Below are 23096 nucleotides of genomic sequence, written 5' to 3' on the forward strand. Positions count from 1 at the left end.
ATAGCTTTGAACCACAGAATAAAGCCATTTCCTTTCCTCAGGATTATTTTACACTTATAATTTGTGCCCTTTTGAGTGTTTCCTTAATCTTATTACTGGCTTTGAGCACCTTGTGATGCCCCGTGATAATCTTAACTCTGATTAGTGCTTTTGGAGGAAAATCTGAATTTTAACAACGTGGTGGGTTTTTTTAACAAGTTGCACAGAACAGAACATTTGAGTTTCGTTTTCCTTTGTTTTGATTTTAAATCAATCAAATAAGAATGTTTAGTCTTCACCAATGAGAAAAGGACAGTTTTATATTAGCAACGATCAACCATTTCAAGCAGTTTTATTAAATATATATTTGGTGCAATAGGAAAGAAGAGAAGAAATAGAGAATTGTTGACTTGGTATCTGGATGCTGATTTGTAATATTAATACATCTGATATTCTCCCATTAAACATTTGCTGCCAGTTATTAACAATGGCCAGTTTAATGAGTAGTGCTTTCATGTCATTGTTTTCTTCCTAATGAGCTCAGAGGCATCAGAAAACTCTTGGTAGGCTGCTGTCCTCGCTGAGGTGCAAAGGCCAGGGAGCAGAACCGTTCTGTACCAGCCTGGCGTTCCCAGGGCTTCGGATCGAATGACAGGCACTTGATCTGGGCATGTATTCAGAGGTAGAACATCTGCATCTTGTTTTGCAATGGAAACTCAAAGTCAGCTTAATATTCTTTCTCAGAGAGCCTTGTGTGTGAGGTAATGGAGTGCTCAGAGTTAAAGAAAACAAATCTCAGGTGATCCGGCTCTTTGACTCTGTCCAGCAAGTTTTGGCTCCTCGTTTCCAGTAGAATATGTATGAGGAGGTGCAGTCTCCAAGCAGATTTGTTTCATTCTGTTGTTTATCCGAGGGAGTGTACAGATGATTGTGTGTTGAAAGGCAGATTTCTGTCTTCCTCTTTCTCCCAGTTTCAAATGCTTTGGGTTATTAGTGCGTTCTCAGGGCTGGAAATGCTGTGCTGGGAAAGGTATAAAGAAATGCAATAAGATGCTAAGAAATCCCCCAGGCATGTTACAAGACTTGGAGTACTTGAAATAGTTATACAGAGTTCTCTGGACAGTCCAGAAGAGTAGATATTTTTTTTTAATGAAGAAAATTGGATCCAGATTTTTGGAAAAACACCCCTTTCTGGTTTCAGGACAGCTTACATTAGTTAGTGGCATATTACATAATTTTTTCACTGCCTTCCTGTAACAATGAAGCATTACTTGGCCACAGCACTGAGCTTGCATAGCTGTGTGTCTTCTCAGGGCACTGCAAGGCATTCTGAATATGTGTCTGTCTTCCCCAAAAGGCCAGTTCAGATGTTTGGTATCAGATGAGGAGTCCCACATGCATTCTGCAAGCTTCATTTGCTTTTTAATGAAATGTCATGTGTTTTCTTAAGTTCTAAAGAATAGTTTCAGTCAGCTGTTTTTGCTGACCTTGCATTTTTCACTGGGTTTGTAACATCAGTTTCTCGTATTATTTGGTTTAGTTTCTAAATATATAAAATTACTTTAGTACTATTCTTCTATTAAGAATGGGATAAAAATCTCTTTCACGGTGAATTAAGTGTTCTTATTTGTAATTCAGTGTAAAATTTCTGTTCAAAGCCATGTAAATTAAGATGCACCTACAAAATGTTCCCCATTTATAGAACATTTTGTAGGTTTTGTGGGTTTTGCCTTTTCAGTGTCTTTTATCTTCAGGAAAAAACAAAGAACCCCAACTTCACAGTTGGGCTTTTCTTACTCATTTCCTCCTAACTTGAAGTTGGGAATATCCTCTTCAGTACTGACATCAAAATTCAGTTTATTTTCCTCATTCATCAAAGGCAGGATAGATTTAGGTCATACTCAAGCTTTCTATTTTTTTTCCCCCCTGGAGTTCTGTTGTTCTCCTCACCCTGGATGCTAGTTCAGCATTTGTACTGAGAATTCAAACAAGGAAATTAAAAACGTAAATATAGTAGAGTGTTATCCCACAGCTTTCAGTAGATAAGATAGGCAACACATTTTTTTCTGAGATAAAAGGTAGTGAGGTTTGTAGCAGTAAGTTAAATTCTGTGTTAATGAGCACTTTTCTTAAAGGCTGTAACTTTTTACTCGCAAGTCAGATTTGTTACAGTGCCAGGTCTCTTTGGATATAAATCCAGGGATTTTAGGAGACACTGAAAAAGCTTAAATTACTCCAGAGTTTGAACAATGCACTGTATTGTATGGAGAACTGTTAGAGAAAAAATAAACCTTAAACAACAGTCTTCACTGTGTGGCATCTAAAATTATGAATGGAAAAGTTCATCCATATGTATCGGGTTTGCCTTTTTTAAATTTCTGCTTTGCATGAAAATAGCTGTCTATTAATTTCTTCTTGAGGATTAATACAGATGGGCCTTTATATTTGATTTTGGCTGAATAGGCTACAGAGTTTGAACATGCTGCATGCAGACAGTGTGCCAAGCAATTTAGCAAAGCTGTTTACACTAACAGTAATCCAGCAGGACAGAGCCTATAATTTCTCCCTGATAATAGTATAAGGTAGTGGTGAACACAAGTTTCTGGAGACGTGTTTACAGAAATGGTATTATGCTTTCTCTGCGCTAAAGAATCAGAAGTGATTTTGGTTTTAATTCCTTCTTTAAAGCCAACCAGTTTTCCCTTCCTTGTGCAGTCTGTATCATCTCCCTGGAAGTTGCTTTGCAAATGAGCACGGAGCAGTTGCCGGACACACAGAGCCATTGTTCCCTTCCCTCTGGGTGACAGCCCTGCCTTTGGGGGACAACTGACTCTGGGATCCAGCGCTGCTGGCTGCTGCTGGGTGAGCACTGAGGCTGGGATTGCAGTAACATGCACACCACCCTGCTCCTTTTGGGTTTCCTGGAGGCAGATTTTCCTGGGTGCTTCATCTGACAGCTTTTCTTGAGAGAGAGAGGACATTCTCATGCCCTGTCTCTACAAGTGGACTTAATGGTGTGTGGAGCTTGGTGAGCACTGGTGTGTATCCTGAGAGCCTTGATGGGATGGAGAGATGGATCACCCAGTGCATTGAACAGGCAGTTGAGCTCTTAATTAGGGTTATCTCTGTCCACTTGTCAACCTCATGTTACAGATGGATGGAGTTGGGAGAGTCTTAATATCAAGAGTAGTCTGGCACTGATTGTAGGGGCAGTCAAGCTTGGAGGACTTTAGATTAGAGAATCACAGAATTTCCTGAATTGGAATGGACCCATCAGGATCATCTAGTCCAACCCCTGGCCTTGCACAGGACACCCCAACAATCCCACCATGTGCCTGAGAGTGTTGTCCAAACACTCCTGGAACTCTGGCAGCCTTGGTGCTGTGCCCACTGCCCTGGGGAGCCTGGGCGGTGCCCAGCCACCCTCTGGGGAAAGAACCTTTTCCTGAGATCCATCCTAAACCTCCCCTGACACCACTTCAGGCCATTCCCTTAGAAAAGGCCTTTCCTTGTTAGGAAAGATCTCTGTACAGCTTCTTCCTGTGTAACCTTGGTGAAGTTGAGGTAATGGTGTTCCTGGGACCACCATGGCATTGGTTCTAGCCAAAGAAAGAAGTCATCTAGAAACCTCAGTGAGGTGATGGGTCTTCATCAAAGATCTTTAGAGCTCTAGTTTTAGTAGGAATGTCGGTCCTGAAAATCTCAGGGTGGTGGGGACAAAAGTGAGAAATGGATGTTAGAATGTTTCTTTTACCTAAGTTTCACAGCGCTGTTTGGTATCAGATTTTTTTTTTTTAAACAAGAGTTTAGAATGTTTCCTTGCCTAAATTTCATGGCACTGTTTGGCATCAGAATTTTTTAAAGTAGCTTTCCTCTTTTTCTTTGCGTTTATACTTTGTTGCTGCTAGTGTTAAAAACCAGAACTTGTTAAACATAGCAGCACTTGGTGCAGTCCAGCTTTTCCCTTCCTAAGTGTTGTGTGACACTTCGTACCTCATTTTGTCTTTGGAGGAAAAGCTCATCCACAGTGTGGTGTACATGGGTGGAGGTAGGTACTATTTTGGATAAAGTGGAATGTTAAAACCTTTGTGGCACACGGGGAGGAAAAGAAGGGTGTCTTCAGCAGGTAGCTGCCAGCTTATTTACTTCTTTTCATAATACACATTGTTACAAGAGTCTCTGATTATTTAAAGACATGTACTTTTTCACTCCTCAGCAGTTTGGAGCGTTCCCTGTCAGCTGTGAGAATCAGGCACTGTAGTGTATAACTTTCTTGCTATTCTTCCAAATGTCACTAGCAAGTTCCAGGAAATATATTTGCTCTCCCAGGAAAAGTTTGGACCCAGTTGTGTTTAAAAAGCAGTAGTTTTTCCTGGAAACCCATTTGACAGGGCAGACCACTCAGCATTGCATTTCCCTTGTTTGTGAGACTGAATATTTATTCCTCAGCATACAGAAATAGGTTTTTTTTGCCTTTAAACGTGGTTTGTAGGTAGATGTGAGAGAGATTTAGTACATAAGCCTACCATTTTTTTGCCCAGGATAGGAATGGCACTTTGGTATGGGAATATAATCCAATATTGGAACATTTATTATGTTTTGTTTAACTAAAAATCTCAGAACAGCTGATTAGCAATAGTTACCATCTACCACCAAATGGCCAGCCCAGCAATCTTTTGCATAAGAGTGAAAACCAAAGCTGCTAAATGGATCTTTTGAAATAGCTGTTGTCTTTTAGGAATAAGTGAGTATTTACTTGTTTTACTAATGACATCAACACGCTGTGGTTGCACTTCAGAGTTGGTATTGGGATTTTCAATTTTGTTATTTAATTGCTAATGTTTGGTAGGTCTTACTTCTGAAAGTAAATTCAGGTATTTGTGAAATTAGCAGGTTTGGACACTTTCAGAGCAGACCCTTTCAGGAAATTACGGTCTCTTGGCTCCAGATTACTGAATTGTTTTCTTTGTGATGTTTTGCTAATTGTAATTAAATGGTCCTGTGAAGAAAATTAAAGTTGTCCAGGCAAAAGGAAACTATTTCTGTGAATCTAAATTATCTAATAAGGTCAGTAAAAGCCACACAAGAGTTGGCCGAGTAAAGTAGGACTATTTAGTTGTTCTGTTTATATTCTTTGGGAAGCAATATCTTCTAGAGCAGGATCTCTACAAAAAGTGCTCTTAGCATATAGAAAAAGAAGTTGACATAACTATGGCACCTCCTTTGTGGAGGTTTTATCCCGAGCACACTAAATGAAGATGAGGTGAGGGAAATGCTGTATGATTCATGTAGGACAAGTTTGAACTCAGCCAGTTTCTCAGATTTACTATAAATATTTATGGCATTGAAGGGGATTTTTTTTTAATATGCTTCCTTGTGCTCGGGCTCTTTCAGATGTCCTCCTCAGACATCTGGTGTGCATTGCTGCTTGTTTAACCCCCACCCTTCAGTTTTCATGCTGTGGCATCTCAGAGAGCAGTCGCAGTCACTCTGTGGTTGGTGTAAATTAAATCTTCTTGAGCCAGCTGGGAGAATGCTGACGTGCACACTTTTCCTGCTGAACACTCTAAAACCAGTTAAAGAGGGGAACGCTTTGCTCTTGTCTTGCTGTAGGCATCACACTGAGCTATTTACCAGAGGTGTCAAAAATAGGAATTCCAGCATTAACAAGGATGTTTACAGAGTCTTGACTTGGTTTCTGTATTTTAGAAAATGCTTCTCTCATTTATGTTACATAGTCACTGTATTTACCTCAGCTCATCAGCCAGAAAAAAAAACCAAAAAGTTATCTTCCTTTAAAAATCCTTAAAAGACCAGCTATCTAAGACTGTAACTGCTCTGAGGTACTTTATGTTTGCCTTAATAACTAATCTGTGAATGTTCTGACTTTTTCTTTGTAGCAGGTAAATTGAAAACTACCCTATTTGATTTCAAGTGTTTCTCAGGGGGTCCATTTAGAAACAAATGTGATAACAAACATTTTAATATATGTATATATTTTCAACCCTCTCTTCAGAGTCCTAGTTCTCACAGAAGCATAGTTAATTCAACTTTTAGATTCCCCCATGAAATAAAGAGTGAACTTACTTACAGAGGGGGAAAAAAAGAGCTGTAATTGGTTGACTTCACGTAAGTCAAGGATAAAGCTGACCCCAACATTCAGAGTACCTCAGTTGTAATATTTTGCCATGGCTGCTAAACCTTACTGTGACCTGCCAGTAAACAAAAAGTGCTTTTGCCTGTTTGAGATGTGCAAATAAAAATAGTCATTGATCAGCTAAGCAGATAAAAACTCTGAAACTTGGACTGATATCATATGAACTAGATTCTTGCTTTGTGCTCAGCCATCATGGAGGGAAAGCAAGAGCTTTTGGAATAAAATGTTGTGACTGTGGTTCGTCTGTAGTGGACCCCATTTAAACTGAGGTGATGGCACTTGTTTCAGTGGAAGTAGTTGAGTGTTTTTAGCTGATGCAAAGAATGAGCCCTTACAGACAATAGTGGGATTTTATTTTGGGAAGAATTTTAAGTTCCCCTGTCTGAGCCACAGGACCTTCATAGGTCTCTTCTTTTAGATTAGGTCTGTTGAGTTGTGTAAAAGGTATGTGCCCACGGGAGCCAGCAGGTAATTTTGTGTTCCCTTCAGAAGATGAATTGGGATGAGAAACTCTAATGAAACAGCAGTCAAACTGTGATCAGCAACAGGCAAGCTGAGAGCCCATTTATTACCTGAAGCAGTGCTTCCACACTTTTTTATTAATGCATGTTTCGCTGCTCCCAAAATTGCCATTTGGTTCCATTAAAAACTTCACAGTGGTATTTAATAAAGTGGCTGCTTAATTATGGGGTGGAACATCCTTAATGTGTGATAGGAGGTAGAGATCTACAGAAATGCATAAGATGTATGTCATTCGAGTGAGATGGGGAAGGATTTAAGAGATAGTTAACTGGGGAATGATATCATAGTAATGCAGTGACAGGTTTGATTTCTAGATGTGAGTAGTGGATCACAAACACACAACTGACATGTTTTGTTACTTTCATTTTATCTGCACTTCCTTGTCCATTTTGTGTTTTGTCAGGAATTAGTTGCTTCTGCAGCTTTAAAACAAAAAGACTGGGGGCCTGGAGTTAAGTTAATCAAAAGGGAGATTCAGCTAAGGACTAGTAGGTGTAGGGGGAAGAAGACAAAGCCCTGATTAAATGTCTTTGAGAAGCAGAGTGTAACTTTAGTAGTGTTTACCCCTTCCAATCCCATGACTCTCAAGATAACTTCACAAATATGAATTTCTGCTCGTTCCTTGTTTTTCCAAGAGTTCTGGAAAACCTGCCCTCAGTGCCCAGAAAACTGTGAGAAAGGCTGGCCAGGCAGTCTATAATTTCTTGGTAGGAAACACAGTCCCTCCCTCTATCTTCCTTGCCTTCGCTTCCCTTGGAGAGAACATTGACTTTAAGTGACCCTGCAACATGGCCTCATAAACCAGCCTCCTTCTTGTGGAGTAACCAGCCGGGCTCTGAGTTAGGCAGTGCTCCCATCCATCCCCTGGCACCGTGGGACTGGCTGCCTTTTATCCCTCTGACAACCACCAGCAGTCAGCCCCTCCACAGCCGCACTGACCCTCGGAGTGGGTGGGAGTGCTAATTCAGACCTTTTGGGGAGGAATTAATAATATTCTCTGGTATCAGGTTTTTCACAACTTGAGTCCTCTAGTGGAACAACGGTTTTCAAGCTTTTGTGCTCTGTGGTTCACCTAAATTTTTTCTGTAGATCTCGTCATAGCCATTATTTTCCCCAATAAAATTACTCATTGTAGTTGCATGTCATGAACCCAAGATTAAGAACTGCTATGTCAGAGGCACAGAATTAATTTTATCTTTTTCCTTATTGGTGGTGTGTGCCTGTTTGTCTGTTCGTTTTGGAAGACAGTCCCGTCAGGAGCAATGCTAATATTTTACAGTTTTTATGTATGTTTCTTTATACCAGCACCCTGGAGAAATTATCTGAAATCCTTTCCTCTGAATCTCATGAGCTGCACTGTTCTCTGGGCTCTTCCAGAAGATAAAGCCTTCACAAGTTCTTGGTTATTAAAACACTCCATGTGAGCAGTGGCTGAGGGACACTGTTATGTCTCAGAATAATGCAGAGCCAGTGGCTTGAAGGCTCTGTGTTATCCACCCTTGTAGTGCTGGTGACGAGCTGAAATCCTGCTCTTCCACTGGCTCAGGCAGTGGCTGAGTTGTATCTCAGCCTCCTGCCATCAGCTGCAGACCAACTCTGCACACGAGGAACTGGCAAACTGACACATCCGCCTCATTTTCCATGGAAAGAGCACAGTCAAAAGATGATCTTGTTTTCATCTGAATGGCTCCTGTGGTTTGCTGCTGGATTCAGAGTGCCTGAGCGCCCTGCACAGTCGTCACTGCTCCCTTGCTTTCCCTCTCTAGAAGGGATTTTGGAACCCACTTTGAAGTACAAAGGGATTTTGTTCTCTACAATGGATTCTTTGTGGGAGATGGGTTGGAATTGTTCTGATGCTCTGTGGATTAAATATCTTCGATATTGTGTGCACTGTGGTTGAAGGAGCTCTGTGTCCTTCACACGAGTCCGTTTCACAGGGGCTGCCGTCAGGTAGCAAAACCAAAATGGAAATTGAAGTTTTTCCTGTGCTTATTAGGCCAAATGTAATTTGCTCATTTCAGCTCAGTTTAGGGAGAGAATTTGGTCACTCGTTTGCTTCTCGTGGGGATTCCCTCAGGGAACTGGGCACAAAGCTTTGCAGGACTTGCAGCAGCACAGTCCTCTGAACACTGGCCCAACTTCGTTCCAAGTCCATTCTGAAAGGAGCCACCCACCTGTGCATATCTTTTATTAACATTTTGAATACATTTGCTTTTGTGTTTGTATTTTAAAGCATTTCTATGCTCTCTTTTACCTTCCAGGTAGGGAATTTGGGGGAAAATAATATGGGAATAAACGAAACTGCTTGAAAGTGCAGTATCAGATTTCACAGCTCTTTTAGAAAGCTCATTTTCTCAATGCTCTGAATTTTTCCACATGTGGCAAAGGAGAATAATGTGAGAAAAGGTGTTCAGAGCATGTTTATAGTAAACTACAATAAAAGCTTGTAGTATTTCTAAAAATAAAAATAGTTGAAATAAGTAGAATTTTTTTTTACCTTTGCATAGTACCTTTTTCTTCAAATCCTTATGAAAGAAACAGTGCACAATTTACTGGATTTAATTTTAATATGGCCCCATTGCAAGTGAGCATCTCAGAATTAATGTTTTGAGCATGGCTGCTCTAGAACATACTGACTGTCCTCATATCTGTGAGGAACATGGATTACCCAGTGCAATAAAGTTTAATTTGTGTTACAGGATCATATCCATGAAATATCAGAAATCGGAGCAGAAGGGGGTGTTTCAGACCTGAGTATCCACTGACAGGAGGAATTATTCAAATTTGAGCTTTCATAAATCGATTTTCCTATTTGTCTTTGCCATCTCATGAAAATATAGTTGTAAGGTATCATTTAATACATTGAAATACTGCTCAAGCCCCCAATCCAATTTCTTCTGTTGTGACCTTGTGTGACTTTGATTTACTTTTGAAACAGATGGCAGGTCTTCTAGTTTTGATTGTTTCAGCTGAAAGACAGGCTGGTCTTTGATCAGTTTAGGTTTGCCGTCTTTTCTATAACACAGTAAGTCATTTAGCAGTGTGACTAAAGGTAGAACACCTAGATCTGGAAAGCAACATCTTCAACTTGTGTGGGAGAATGATGTGTATGTAATTGTTCTACAAATAAATTAAAAGGAGCTGCATTCTGATGCTGTGGTTATTATTTAAACTTTGCATGGTGATAGTTTTCCTTCAGTGTTCTGGAATTATTTTCTATGTTATGGTTACTGTAACCCTCACCGTGGTGTTTGTTGCCTGCTTTCTGGTGCATGTGTGTGTGTCCCAGAGTCATTCCAGCCACGTTCCAGGGTGGAAATACAGTGCCTCATCTTTCTTCATGGGACACACAGTCTAGAATCTTTAAAGATTTCAACCACACTGAGGACAAAACATTACCCAGCACTGAATAAACTGCAATGACTGAGTTTCAGTACCAGTATACAGAGTGTGGTGTAGGGATGCACCAGGACTGCTAAACAATGCACTGTGTTTTGCCAGGGAATTAAATGGCTCCTGTATCTTTTGCTGCCCAGTAAATACTAATGTCATGTTTAGTAAGCAAACAGAATAATGTGAAATGTACTGTTTTCTGCAGAAAATGTAAATTATACTTCTCCCTTTGCTTTCTTTTCTCTTTTCTCCTCTCCTGTGTTTGGGATGCCCAAACTGCTGCCTCCTGCACTTGGCCCCACTCAGTAGCTGGGCTTAGTGCAGAGCTTGATTCTTCTTCAGGAGCCTCTGTAATGCACTGGGCAAACATAAAATTATAACTGTGTTGATTTTTAATCCTTCTTAACTGACTTTAAATGGTCGATACTGGCATTTCCTGGGAGAGCTGGCAGAAAGGCTCAAAGGAGTGCTCCCTGCTTCCTGAGCCAACACCCATCCTCTGCCTTGAACAGAGAGGAATCTTTTTGACATTGATGTTAACTAGTGTTGTAGGCAACTCCAGTGCTGTTTATCTGGAGATTAGTGTAGTTTAGCTTTGATTAAATTTAAATCTTGTCTGCCAGATAATTGGAATCTGATTTTAGCCATAGTTTACATGAGTACAGGTACTCTAAGCAGAATAAAGGAACATTTTTTCAGAATGTTTTAGGAGTTACCTAAATGGGACATTATCTTAAAGGGAGATCTGCAAATTTATGAAGTAATCTCATGCTCTGCAGTTAGACCCAAGCCTGAGTTCATTGTTGGGTTGGAACTGAACACAGCCCTACATTCACAGCTGTTGAGGTGTGAAAAATTGGAGTTTGACAGAGGAAATAATAAGGAGCTCTGCCAGACCAAAGCATTGAAATTTATTCCATCCTGCTTTCTTTGTGGCACCTCTGCCCTTCTTCTTTCCATGCCATCCATTTCTTACCAAAGAGACTCCCTCAGCTGGTACCTGGTTGATAGAGCAGAGAGAATTTTTCAGTCTTTAAGTGGTCAGCAGGGACCTTTTACGTGTCTTATATGTTTGTGAAGTAGTTTGTAGAACTACTGAGCAGTTACCCTATACAAGTCAGTTAATGCAAGAGTGTGCAATGCTATTTGGTACAGCTGTGGTTTTACAATGTGATCAGAGAGAACAGAAGATGAGGCAGGCAGTTTCTCACAGTACCTTTGAAGGAGCAAATACGGTTATACTTAGCTTTGAGAGGGCAAATTGACTGTTTTCTGTCTGTTGCAATGTAGTGTTTGGTATATAATACAGCATTTTCAAGACCTGTAAAGTGGAAAACTGCTTTAACCTGTGCTGCTCAGCTCTGAACACCGGTATGTGTTTTGGAAAGGATCCTCAAGTGAGCTTGTGTGCAGACTGCACGTCTGTGCACTGTGCCTGACTTGGGGCTCCTTTGTGCAAGGTTTTGCAGGAAGTGGAGGAGAAGTGGGTGGAGGTGATTGAACGCAGAGGTCACTGTTTTATGTTTTTGCTTGCAACGTCAAGCGTGACGTGTCCCTCATTGGCAGGCATGGCCAGATGGAGAAGCCAGGACAGAACAGTCGATTTAATGACTGTATTTTGGCTTTGGCCATGGGTTTTCTGGCACACAGGTCTCTGCACAGTGGTAGCCAGAGCTTGGTTCCAGGAGTAAGTGTTTTTCATATGTTTTGTAAACAGAGGAGAAGAAACTTTTGCCGATTTTTCTGTATGTGTATGTAACTTTCTGGTCTCCTAAATTAGCTTTTTTGTTATCATACCAGAAAGTCTGTAAAATACATTTCAAATAAGGGAACCTGTAAGGGAATTGGTGAGTTGGCTGCTAAAAAAAAATCTATTAATTATGATAAAAAATATTTCCAAGATCTGATTTCATAGCAGCATTTTTTGCCATTCTGTTGCCATCAATACTTAATTTTTTGTTGTTTTGTAGTTTGCTGTTTTATTATGCTCTCCCGATAGGCCTGTTTAATATATTCTAAAGGAAATACAACTACTGTGACTCTCTTTACAGTGTTTGACAGACTGCTTCCCAGAATTATGTCTTATTTAAGCTCAGCTTAAATCATATATTTTGAAGAAGCAACCTAGCAATAAAGTAATGGTAAAAAGTGATGATTCCACCATAAGGGATTTTGTTTGTTTGTCTGAGTGGAGGTTGTAGAGATTTTCAGCAATTATATAAATATTATAATTTGTAACTGCTTCTTAGGATGTCTCTTATGGTAACCAAAGATTTCTTACTGAGGAGTCTGAATGGATTAGTTTGTTGTCTTTGCTCAAGCAAGCGAAGCAAATCTGCCTTAAATTACACGTTTTTAAGACTGTCTGTTTCACATATATCTAATTTCTGGGGAATTTCCCAATTTCAGGCATATCAATTCTCTTGCTGTACAGTATGCTGTGAAGTAACACCTAAACTAGGCAGCTGCCAAAATCTGCACATTGATTCTCTGGGGCTGTATTGCAGTTCTTCTGTTTTGATAACTTGTTTTGATGACTTGTTGAATTGAGTAATTTGTGGTGACTTCCCTACTTGGTATTTGATATCTCAAATCATGTGTTTTTTTTATTTTGTACATGAATTGGAATTTTTTTGCCATTTATCCTAATTTATGTTGACACAGACTGACTTCTGTGTTTAAGATAGTGGAAAAAAACATACAGTGTTTTATAAATTCATTCCAATCTACCTGTGATTTAATCTCCTCATGATTGTTAGAATACAGGAATAGAAAATAATATAAATTTCATTTTATATTATCCTTTTCCCACATAGATTGCTTTTGTGATTATCTTGGCTTTTCAGCAGAAGTGCTTCATATGTCATAAAGGTAAATTTTGGTCTTGAATCAGTAGAGAAAACTGCCCTTGAAGATCTCCATGTACTGTTCATTCCTGGGAATCTGGCCCTAGGAACATGAGGCAGCTCCTTCTACTACTGAGAGTTTGTCTGCAGGTATTGGAAAAGGTAATTAAAAGTGTAACACCCATTAATTAAAGTCTCTTAAATGCTCTTGCCCATGATTTGATTAATTCATGGAGTGGCCTGAGGTCATGATAATTCCCAAGACCTTCAAGGTCTTGGTGACAAACACCACAACTGAGGAATTCATTAATTTTTTCCCCAAAGTTAATAAAGTTGTTGGGAATTTACTCTCGTGAACAAATCCATTTATCAGATGCAGAACACAGAAGTAAAACTCCTTCTTTCGAGGAGTTTTATTTCAATCTGTCTTAAGGTCTGTATCATGTCAGTCTTCAGCTGGAGAGACGAAGCCTTTCATTTCTGGGTGGTAATTAATGCTTAGACTTTGTACATTAATAGCAGCCAACAGGAGAGAGGAAGCTGGGAGGGGGGATAGGATATGGCTCCATGCAGCCCATATGGAGCTGCTGGGGCAGAGGAAGGAAGCTTAGCTGCCAAAATAGTGTGTGGGGGTTTTTTTCCAGTCCTTGGTAACTCCTGGAGTTCTCAGACACATTTAAGACTTCTCTGGTGTCTTGCTATCAAATCCACACTTGTAAAAACATGACTTTTGCTGTTGTGATGTTTGTGTTGCATGGACGTTCAGGTGGGGATGCAGATCCTGCTGACTGAGCTGTGAGAGAAAGGCAAACAGAGCTGGAGATCCACTGTTTACAGAGAGCTGTCCTGGTGGTGTGAAGGACTGAAAAGAGCCATGCTGGTTTGACAAACATTTAGTTTGCATGTGTTAATTCGAACCACTTTCAGTTTAGGCTGGTAAGTGGTTAAAATAAAGAACATTCTTGCTGACTGCATGGACTTGAGTCAACTGGGAGTGCTGCTGCTCTATAGGCAGACACTACGTCACGGTATTATCTTTGTTTAGCTTGTCTGTGCTTTTTATCGTGTTGCCCAACAGTTTTAATAAAAAAAAAGAGGGGGTGGGGGGGAAGGGACTGGTATGAATAGTTGTAAGTAGAACTATCTGAAAGCAGCAGATCTGGAGTGCCTTACACCAGCTGCTGACTGAGACAAAGAGAAGCATTATGAGAGGCACAATAAATGTGTTTGCTATCTCTGCTCTCAGTTGCAGGGCAGACACAAGCCATCACAGTAATGAATTTTGAAGACTGGAGTTTGGACTTGGGGAATTTTATAAAACACAGTTGTTCTATCAGAGTGTTGTCTTGCCAGCTGTGTGATGCTAGTCTGGTTTCCATGGAGTGTGGTCAGCTGGGGGAGACAAATTTAGTCCCTAAAGCAGCATTTGGGGCAGTAGTCTCCTTTGTGGTTTCTCCCTCTCTGCTTTAAATTCAAGTTTGGTAAGGAGGAAGGTAGTGGGGAAAGAAGTCACCGTCTTAAATTAAAAGCAGTTTTATACCTAATCAAATGTACAGGCCTCATGAGAACTCATGGTGCAGTACAAATTCAGTATATGAATAAGCAGTTTATCTCTATAAACAATGTAAAGAGATTTTTCCTCTTGATCTTACCCTGCTGTCTGGACCCATCTTTGGCATTGTTCTGCTTGTCTGGTGTTGGCAGGATGGGCTGTACAAGATGCTGAGCACTGGCCACTTGAACCCTCTCACTGGTGGCTGTCAGTCTGTCCTGTGAGAGATACACTACTCCAACCTGCACATTGCTCCCACCTGTTCAAGGTGTTGGTAATTTGATTAATTTTGAACAAATGGCCCTGTGGTGCTGGTCAGATTCTGCTATGTTTAACTGACGGCCTTGGTGTTCCCTGCAAATGCATTACCAAATTTGACAGGCTTTAATTAGAAGCTGTTCCTTTCTTTGCAAAGTTTCTTTAAAATGGGTTTTCTTCTAGCATGCAATAGCATTTTTACCAGATTTTGTACTCAATCTGGATGCTAATATATAAATGCTGTTCTTACCATCCATATAAGAAATGGAAATTTTTATTATTTTTTTAAAGAAAAAAATCCCATTGTGGTAATTTAATATCAGGCTCCTACCTGCTGTTTGGGGGAAAAAAAATTGACTAATTTAGTCAATTGAACAACATCTAGAGATTTTTTGTTTTTTGTAAACACCCCAGTTAGCTTTCCATGGATATTTAAATTGTCTGTGTTCCTGTCAGGAGTTGCTCAGAAGTCAGTAGGAGTTAGGTGCCTACATGGAATTTGTAATTGCTGTAATGGAATTTTGTATTTGAGTCCTCGGAAGTGATCAGAGATACTGCAGGGAGAAGAGTGATTGCAAGTGGGTGGGAAGACAATATCACTGTTTCACTTTAGGTGGTGAAAGCTTTATCTTTTGACATTGATATTAACTTAAATTTTTTCAAAGACATAAATGAGGGAGATTCCTCAGAGAGAGGAACTGGTACGATGTGGTTTACTTTTAAAGTTTAGGATATGAACACTCTGTAGGTGAAGGTTTCTACTGGCAAAATACAAAGGCTGAATTAAAATGCAGAAGTTTACTGGTCTGAAGACTATTTCTATGAGAGGTCTTTGTGATAAAGGCTCCTCTGTGACACTGGAGCAGTTGTGGGGGCTTCTCAATTAACGCTTTGGCTCTTTGGAACAGGAGAGGTCTGGATGTCTGTCCTAGAGCATTTGCAGCAGGGCACAGTTTTTGCTATTTAGAGCTGAGATGGAAAGTTCCTATTTAGATTTGGTGCCAGAATCTTTAATAGAAATCATGGCTTGTGGTGTATTATAGGTCAGCATGTATTTGCTAGTTTATATTATGCTGACTAAATTGGCAGAATGCTTATTTTTACTGGTAAACATTCAGGAGGTTTTCTCCTCACTCCTTTTTCCAACAAAATGGCATTTGTCATGTGTGGAATTAGGGCAGCATTTTATAAATCATCTGCCTCGGCGCTGATGTGAAAATGTGTGGTGGTATACAAAGATTTCCATTGTCAGGTACCTCAGCGCTGTGGATGGAGTTAACTTGATCCTAATTTTAGGTCTGGAAATTATGGCTGTGTAGAAAACAAAATGCTTCTGGCAGTGTAGGAAAAATACAAATTTTAAACTCTAGCAAAGGTGGCTATTTCAGAGATATTACCAGAATAGGTAACCCTGGTTACCCATCAATTTAGCTCTCTACAGGCCCCTGATGAAGCCCCAAAAGCAATTTTTTAACATCTTTAAATCCCTATAAGGTCTAAATATGGCCTGTGGCTGTAAGGATGTGAGTTCCAGTAAAGTCTGTAAGTGCTGATGAAGTGCAGCACTGTGCTTCAGCTGGTGCAAGTACTGAGACATTTAATTGAAATTAGAAAAGTGCTGTGGTCATGCTTTAATGCCTGTTTAGCAACGATTTGTCAATGTGTTTATGCAAAGGCAACTCTGTCGTTGCTGAAATTATTTATACACAGCTCTCATATGCTGTGAATGGCATTTTCTGGTAAGTGTTAGATTATATAAAAATTTATAATCTACTCAGGAGCCTACCCCCAGACTGCCCAGATGGAAATTAGCATTATCCAATTGAAATTCTGTGATTCCTGTGCTGAAGAATTGTGCTCTTTGTTCACAGCTCCAAAAACACAGTTTTAAAGTACTTAAAACTTGCATCGGCAAGTTCCAATTTTTTTCCTTAATTTTTCCCTTGCATGGTTATATACCAGACAAGCTTGTTTTGGACAGCTTTTTGTAAAGGGAATCATCTGAGAATTTGAACGTTCATTCGGTTTTATATCTTGGATATTTGGCATAAATGTGAACTGTAGCCCTGGAATTTATAACCACAACTATAAGAAAAGGAACAAAGCTTATTTCACTGTGAGCAGTCATGGTTTGCAGAGTGAGGTAATCAAAGCTCGGTGTTGGAATTGCAGCCTGTGCGAAGGACTGTTTCTGAGTAAAAAAAACTGCTGCAAAGATGAGTTAGCTCAGCCTTTCAGATCATCTGGGGTGAGCTCCCACCTCTCTTATGCTGCCTTTTCTCAACTTTTTGTCCCAGCATAAAGCATTGTTGTGGTACAACCATGTTGAATGTGCCCATGGAGCTTGGGAAATTTTTGAAAATTTTGAAATTTTGGGGAAATTTTTCTGCAAGCATGTTTTCAAAGCATGTTATTTCACCTGTCTTTTCCCTGCCGTGTTCACTCTCTGCCGTGTTCCCCCCTAGGTGAGGCAGCACTGAGAGGTGAGCCCCGAATGCAGCCCCTTCCCGTGTCCCCTGCGCTTACCAACCACCGGACGGGCCCTCCTCCCATCAGCCCCAACAAGAGGAAGCTCAGCATGGACCAAGGGGACGAGGAGCTAGACTGTGAAAACGACCACGTCTCTAAAATGAGTCGGATGTTCAATCCACATCTGTAAGTGCCATGCTATTTAAGGTTATCCTCTGCATCTCTCTATGTGCTCAAATCGTGCCCTGGCTAAAAACTTTGCCCTGGATTTTCCTTTTGTTCCAGCTTGTATGGGAGATCTGCCTAAAAGCTGCTGCGATTAGGTGGGGTTTCTTATTTTCTTTTGTTTTCGTACAGCGTGAAGTAACAGGAATTAGCTCAGCTATTTATAGTAAAACACACGTATTCCCCTTGCAATTCCTGAAGTATTGTTCGGTTGTTCTTTGTTATCTGCCCCTTTCACTTCCCCCCATTCTGGGTGCTCTGTGCAGATGGGGGTGGGGAGGCAGGAGGAGGAGAAACACAAATGCTTTGCATTTTTTTGAGGCCAGGAACTTGTGAGCCAGCTGCTCCCTGGTCTGCCTTGACAACTGGGCAAACTGCAGTTGTTGCTAAACATTACTGAGGGATTGCACGGCTCTGACAGTCAGATGTGGAATGTGTCCGACAGGTAAGGTGTCTGGTGAGTGAGGTGCACGTGTTGGGCAATCAGCAAATGCCATTCTTGCTGCGTTCTCATTCCTGGGAATGCAAGCGTGGTTGGCACAAAGTTCAGACTTAGAGAATTCCTTTCATTCTTGACTGGAGGAAGCCATGGAGCGGTTCAGCAGCCTGATGCCTGTCCCTGCTGCCTCAGCTCCTGCAGCCCCGGCATTCCGTGCATTCCGAGCTGCTGTGGACTCTGGTGTGCAGCCCTGAGATGTGGACAGAGGTATTTATCCTCAAATAAATCACCACAGTGTTAGTCAGAGGCTGGGCCTGCAGTCTGCACTCTTGGAATTTGTTACAAATCAGGAATCCAGCACTGAAGTAATGCAAAACAATAAAAGCTCACAAGCTGAAAGAGACTTCACAACATACCTCCTTCTTTTGCCTAAAAATTTAACTATTTGTAGCCTTTCTTTGGAGCTGAGAGTGCTGGTATTGGAAAGAACTGTGTGCTGTGTTTTGTGGCACACATGCATTACACAACCGAAGAGATTTATGGCATTTTTGAAACATTACGCAACTTTATGGGGAAAAGTGTGATTTGTATTTTTTTTAAAAAACTAATTTTCTAGTGATGAAATAAAACACAGCTGGCACATATGTGCATTATAACAGTGGAGGCCATAAAAATAATGAAGTCTGAACCAGCAGACTCTTGTGCAACCAAGGTTCAAAACTAAAAGATACAGGCAGTTATTTCAATGATCCCTTAGATATACATTAAAGCTATCCAATATTTTCCAGTATGGTATATTTTTATGGTTCTGCTCAATGGATTCTTTCTGTGATTTTGTACATGAAACATGCATCTTCTTATAATAAAAAGCACTGGTTTTCTGTCCAGAGCTCATGTGATTTAATGTGTTTAATTAAACCATCTACTGCAAATGAATTATAACCTAAAATAGCATCCATGAGGCCATCTTTTTTTCTACTTTATTTTGTAAGTTTGATCTGGCCATAAGAAAAATGTACTTTCAATGGAATATTACAGAAACTGGAACTTTTGTGATGCATCTGAAATAGCTGAATGTCTGTGTATTTCAGGTATATCATTCTTTAAATTTTACTCCTATTTCCCTGCCTCCACAGCCAATGAAGTCTTTTTTTCTGAATGTTTTCCCTCTTTTTTGGATTTTGGTGTTCTGGTTTAACAAATGAAATGGATTACTCAAACTCTGTGGAACTGTCCTAAAAATTTTGGTTTGGAGATGGGAAGTGTGTTGTAGAAGCTTGAGTTTTTCACAATAAGGAAAAAAACAGTAGGTTTGGGGAAATAGATGTTTTATAGAACACAATAACGGCAGTGTGTGACTTGAAGGTTCTAGAAAGTATGACAACATTTAATTTAGAAAACCAGATCTGTAAGAGACGTGGAGTGTAACTAGATGGCACAATATCTTGGTGATAGCAAAGACATTTATTTCTGTGACTCAAACTATAAAGATAAGTTTCAGTCTCCTTTTCAGGACCAAGTCCCCTGAAAGCATAGGATGAAAGAGTTGGTGATACAAAATCTAAGCACAGCTGCCATGATCAATATGAGGGCTGCAGGCTGCACATCTCTGCCCAAAGCGGTGTGTGAATGCCTCCAGTGATTCCCAGTGTCCAGATGGGCAGACCACTTTCATTTGGAAGTCAGTGCTTAGAAGACAGAAGTCTTTATAACCTCCAGCAGCTCTTGGTCAGGCATTTGGGTCTTTGTGATGGTGCTGGTAGAACTGGGAAGCAGCTGTGTGTTCATCCTCTTTACACCAGCATCTTGTGGTTGGAAATGTAATTAAATAGGACAAGAATTGTGTCTTTGGTTCATTATAAATGGTAGAATCTTTCAATAGCAATTTGATCTTAACTCTTAGGTAGCAGCACCCCACTGTACTTCAGTGGGAATGAATCCATTTAAAGGCTTTGAATATTTTATTAGAAATCCAGTTACGTCAGCCTTTTGTTTGGAAACGGAGGGCTTTGAGATATTCCCTGCTCAGGTGTAACTCCCTGAAGTATCATCTGTGAGTGTTTTTATTTTTATTGTGGAAAAACACAACTATTGGAGTACAGTGTCCAGAGCAGAGTGAATCAAATGCCCTGGCAAACCTCCTGGCGTTCTGAAATATGTAATGGAAATTCTGTGCAAAGAACAATTTATCAAAAGTGTTTTCAAGGGAGATGATCCTCAGCTTTAAGATAATAAAATATACTTGAGACCTTGTGGTTTAATTTTTAAAAATCAGTATGTGGTGCTATCTTCATTACTTATATATACTTATAAAGGTTTTGTATTTTTGTGATAATAGAAGTTGTATACTCCCATAAGCTCCTTGGGGAGAAGGAGTATTTCCACTCCTTCCACAGGTAATATGGAATTCCTTTGTTTGCATTTCACACTTTCTGGTGTGTTCCTCAGATGTTTTACTTGAAATGCACTCACTAAAGTTAATCTTGCTGAAGTAAAAAGTGCTTTTTGCACCACACTTCATTTTCTGGTGCTGTGTGAAGTAGAAGTGCGCTTGTTTTGAGCCTCGGGTTGAAACACGCCTTTGTTTTCCCATGAATTCACTAAAATCACTCTGATTTACAGGAGGGTAATTAGGAACTGGGATTAAGTGAGAATTCTGTGTGTGCGGGCAGGGTGGCTGCGTTGTTCCACCTCCGGGGTGCGTTTGGGGAAGCCTGGCGGGGTGAGCGCTGCCTAGGCATGGCCCAGCGTGTCCACGGGTTCCCTCTCTCCCTCCTCTTGGGTTCTCTTCCTCCCTCCCTCCCGCCCTCCCTCCCACTCTCCCTCCCACTCTCTCCCGGGTTCCCGAATCCCCGGGAATACAAAGACTGCCTTGTCCCAGCCGGGCACACACAGCCCTGCCCGCAGGATGCGCCGCCCTAAGAGTCCCCAGCTCCCCTTCCATCAGCCAGAGGTGCCCAGGCCGAAGATCTTTAAAGAGAAATAACCATTTGAGTTCCTATTGTGACCATTATTTTTGTTTACTCATGGAGTACATCAGGCTGGAAGTTGGGGTTTGGGACAAGAAGGCTTGTGGACAGAGTATATTCTGCTTGTTGGGATTCCTGTTTGGTTTGTTGGCATTAGGATTGCAATGAAAATTAATTTCTATACAGAAATCACCTGATGGCAAAATGTTTGCAGCTGTTAAGTTGATGTCTGAGGAATAATCGTCTCTTGGTTTCTGCGATATACAGTTCGGCTTTTTCTTGTAATAAAGGAAGGTCTGCACATGAATAAAGTAATTTAATGTGTCATGCAAAATGATGTGTAGCTTCAGACGTAAACCGTCCAGACCCAGACTCTTCTGTTTCAAATTCTGGGTTGTCTTCGCTTTTGTTATAAAGAAGAATCATGTCAATCCCACCCATAAGACTCCTGCAGTGTGGAAGCTGCCCTACACCACAGATTTTTTACCATGAACATCCAGTGGCATCTGTGCACTTTAATGACACTGTGGTAGAAATCACCCGGCCAGCCTTTAAAAAAATCTGTCCTAATAGTGACCTGTATTCAAAGACCACAAAATAATTTGTGTTAGAACAGGCCATTTCATCCAACCTCCTGCTCAGAGCAGGGTCAGCTGCATCTTCTTCAAGCTTGTGGTAGCTCAAAGCCAGAAATCTTAAGATCTGAAGTACCCAATAAAACAGGGCCCTCCTCATTAGACAAGGGCTCTGTCACCTTCCTCCTTACCATTCCCTGAGCCTAGTTGAGAACCCAGAGTGGAAATGTTCTGCAGAAAATCAGGTCCTCATTGTAGAGGAGGCTCCAGCTCCAGCAGGGCTTGAAAAGATGCAGAACTGGCTTGCAGAGGTAGTGTGGGAGTAGTCAGAGAAGTTCTTTGCTGCTAACTGCTCCTTTTTGGGTTCCAGACTTCATATGGTATTAAGACATATGTTTACACTATCACTTTATTGTGACAAATTGGAATTGGATAAAAACTCCAACACACAATTCAGAACACCCCAAGTATTTCTCATTTGCTGAGTGAAGCATCTTCACTCAGTCCTCCGGGCACAAATATGCTCTTGAAGTATTTTACGGTTCACCTGGGCCTCTCAAATCAGTCCTGTTTTAAGCTGAACTCTATTGCCAGTGGAACTGATACAATGTTACTCTTGTTGATTAAGTGGGTAAAGAATCACAAGGCAGGTTTCAAACTGCTCTTCCTAATTTTTTTTCCTTTGCTTGAATCATAGACTGAATCAATCAGATGTATTTTCTTATTTACTAATAATTTAATGGAGATTGCACAATACACAAAATCACTGTTCAGTTGCTTCCAAGAAATATATGTTTAATTGAACCTTCAGAGATGGACTTGAAAAAGCCACCATACCTGAGTTAATATTTAACACTGAGTTTTACAGTTCTTAGCCAAGGGGGAATTTCAGAATGCACTCCACTCCCTTTCAGTTCAAGCACGTGTAAAAGGTTTGTTATGAACAGTTCCAGTGCTAAAAGCAATCTGATTGATAGCTTATCAGTCCTTTGCAAAAAGACCTGTCTGTCAAAATTTGGGTATATGTTGAAGTACTTGAAAAATCAAGTAATGTTAGCTCAGGTGTCTCCTCCACTTGCAAACAGAAGGGGTTTGTTAGTGAGCTCCAGATTTCTGCTTTGATATCATGTTTCCCACTTTCATTTTACATCTCATGTGAAGAAGCATAACCCTTCCATAGTGTGGCAAGACTCCAAGATGCCTTGTGAGGGGAAAAGCTGTGTTAGTGTTGCACAGCGGGTCCAAGCACCCATACGGAGGTTTGGACACCCACTTAGGGAAGGTGCCTGGGCACCTGTGCACACAGGGATGGAACATGAATCACCTAATTTGAAGGGACCCATAAGGATCATGGAGTCCAACTATTTAGTGAATGGGGAATCCCTTGAGCCCTGGTGTTGGATTTTTACCCCAGGGTGAAAGTAAAATTTTACGTTATGTGAACAATCATATATTGTCATGGGGTGAAATTCAGCACCAATCCAAAAGCCTGATATCTAAGCAAGAGGCAAGAAAAGAACCTTTGCAAGCTTATTCTAAATGTATATCCCAACCCCATGGAAACAAAGGTTTAATCTCACTTCTTTCTATTTAACCATTTTCCCAGATGTTTCCTGCAGTTTGACAGATGTGCCTTTTACTAGAAAGTTGCGCTCTTGAGAATTAGAATGTTGTGGACACTGTTGCTATAGACAATGACTCTGGGAGGGTAA

The 23096-nt window shown here is 40.6% G+C and overlaps 1 protein-coding gene across 4 annotated transcripts in view; it reads left to right on the top strand.

The window, feature by feature from the left end:
* The window catches only part of VGLL4 (vestigial like family member 4), an 84125-nt gene that overhangs the window by 41414 nt on the left and 19615 nt on the right, over window positions 1–23096 (top strand). For all 4 annotated transcript variants that reach the window (XM_032698619.1, XM_032698620.1, XM_032698617.1 and 1 more), the window contains one exon: window positions 17173–17362. In XM_032698619.1, the coding sequence (XP_032554510.1) occupies window positions 17173–17362 (190 nt within the window). The remainder of the gene's footprint in view (window positions 1–17172; window positions 17363–23096) is intronic.

The sequence above is a fragment of the Chiroxiphia lanceolata genome, chromosome 11 (assembly GCF_009829145.1).
Source record: "Chiroxiphia lanceolata isolate bChiLan1 chromosome 11, bChiLan1.pri, whole genome shotgun sequence".
Taxonomy (NCBI): domain Eukaryota; kingdom Metazoa; phylum Chordata; class Aves; order Passeriformes; family Pipridae; genus Chiroxiphia; species Chiroxiphia lanceolata.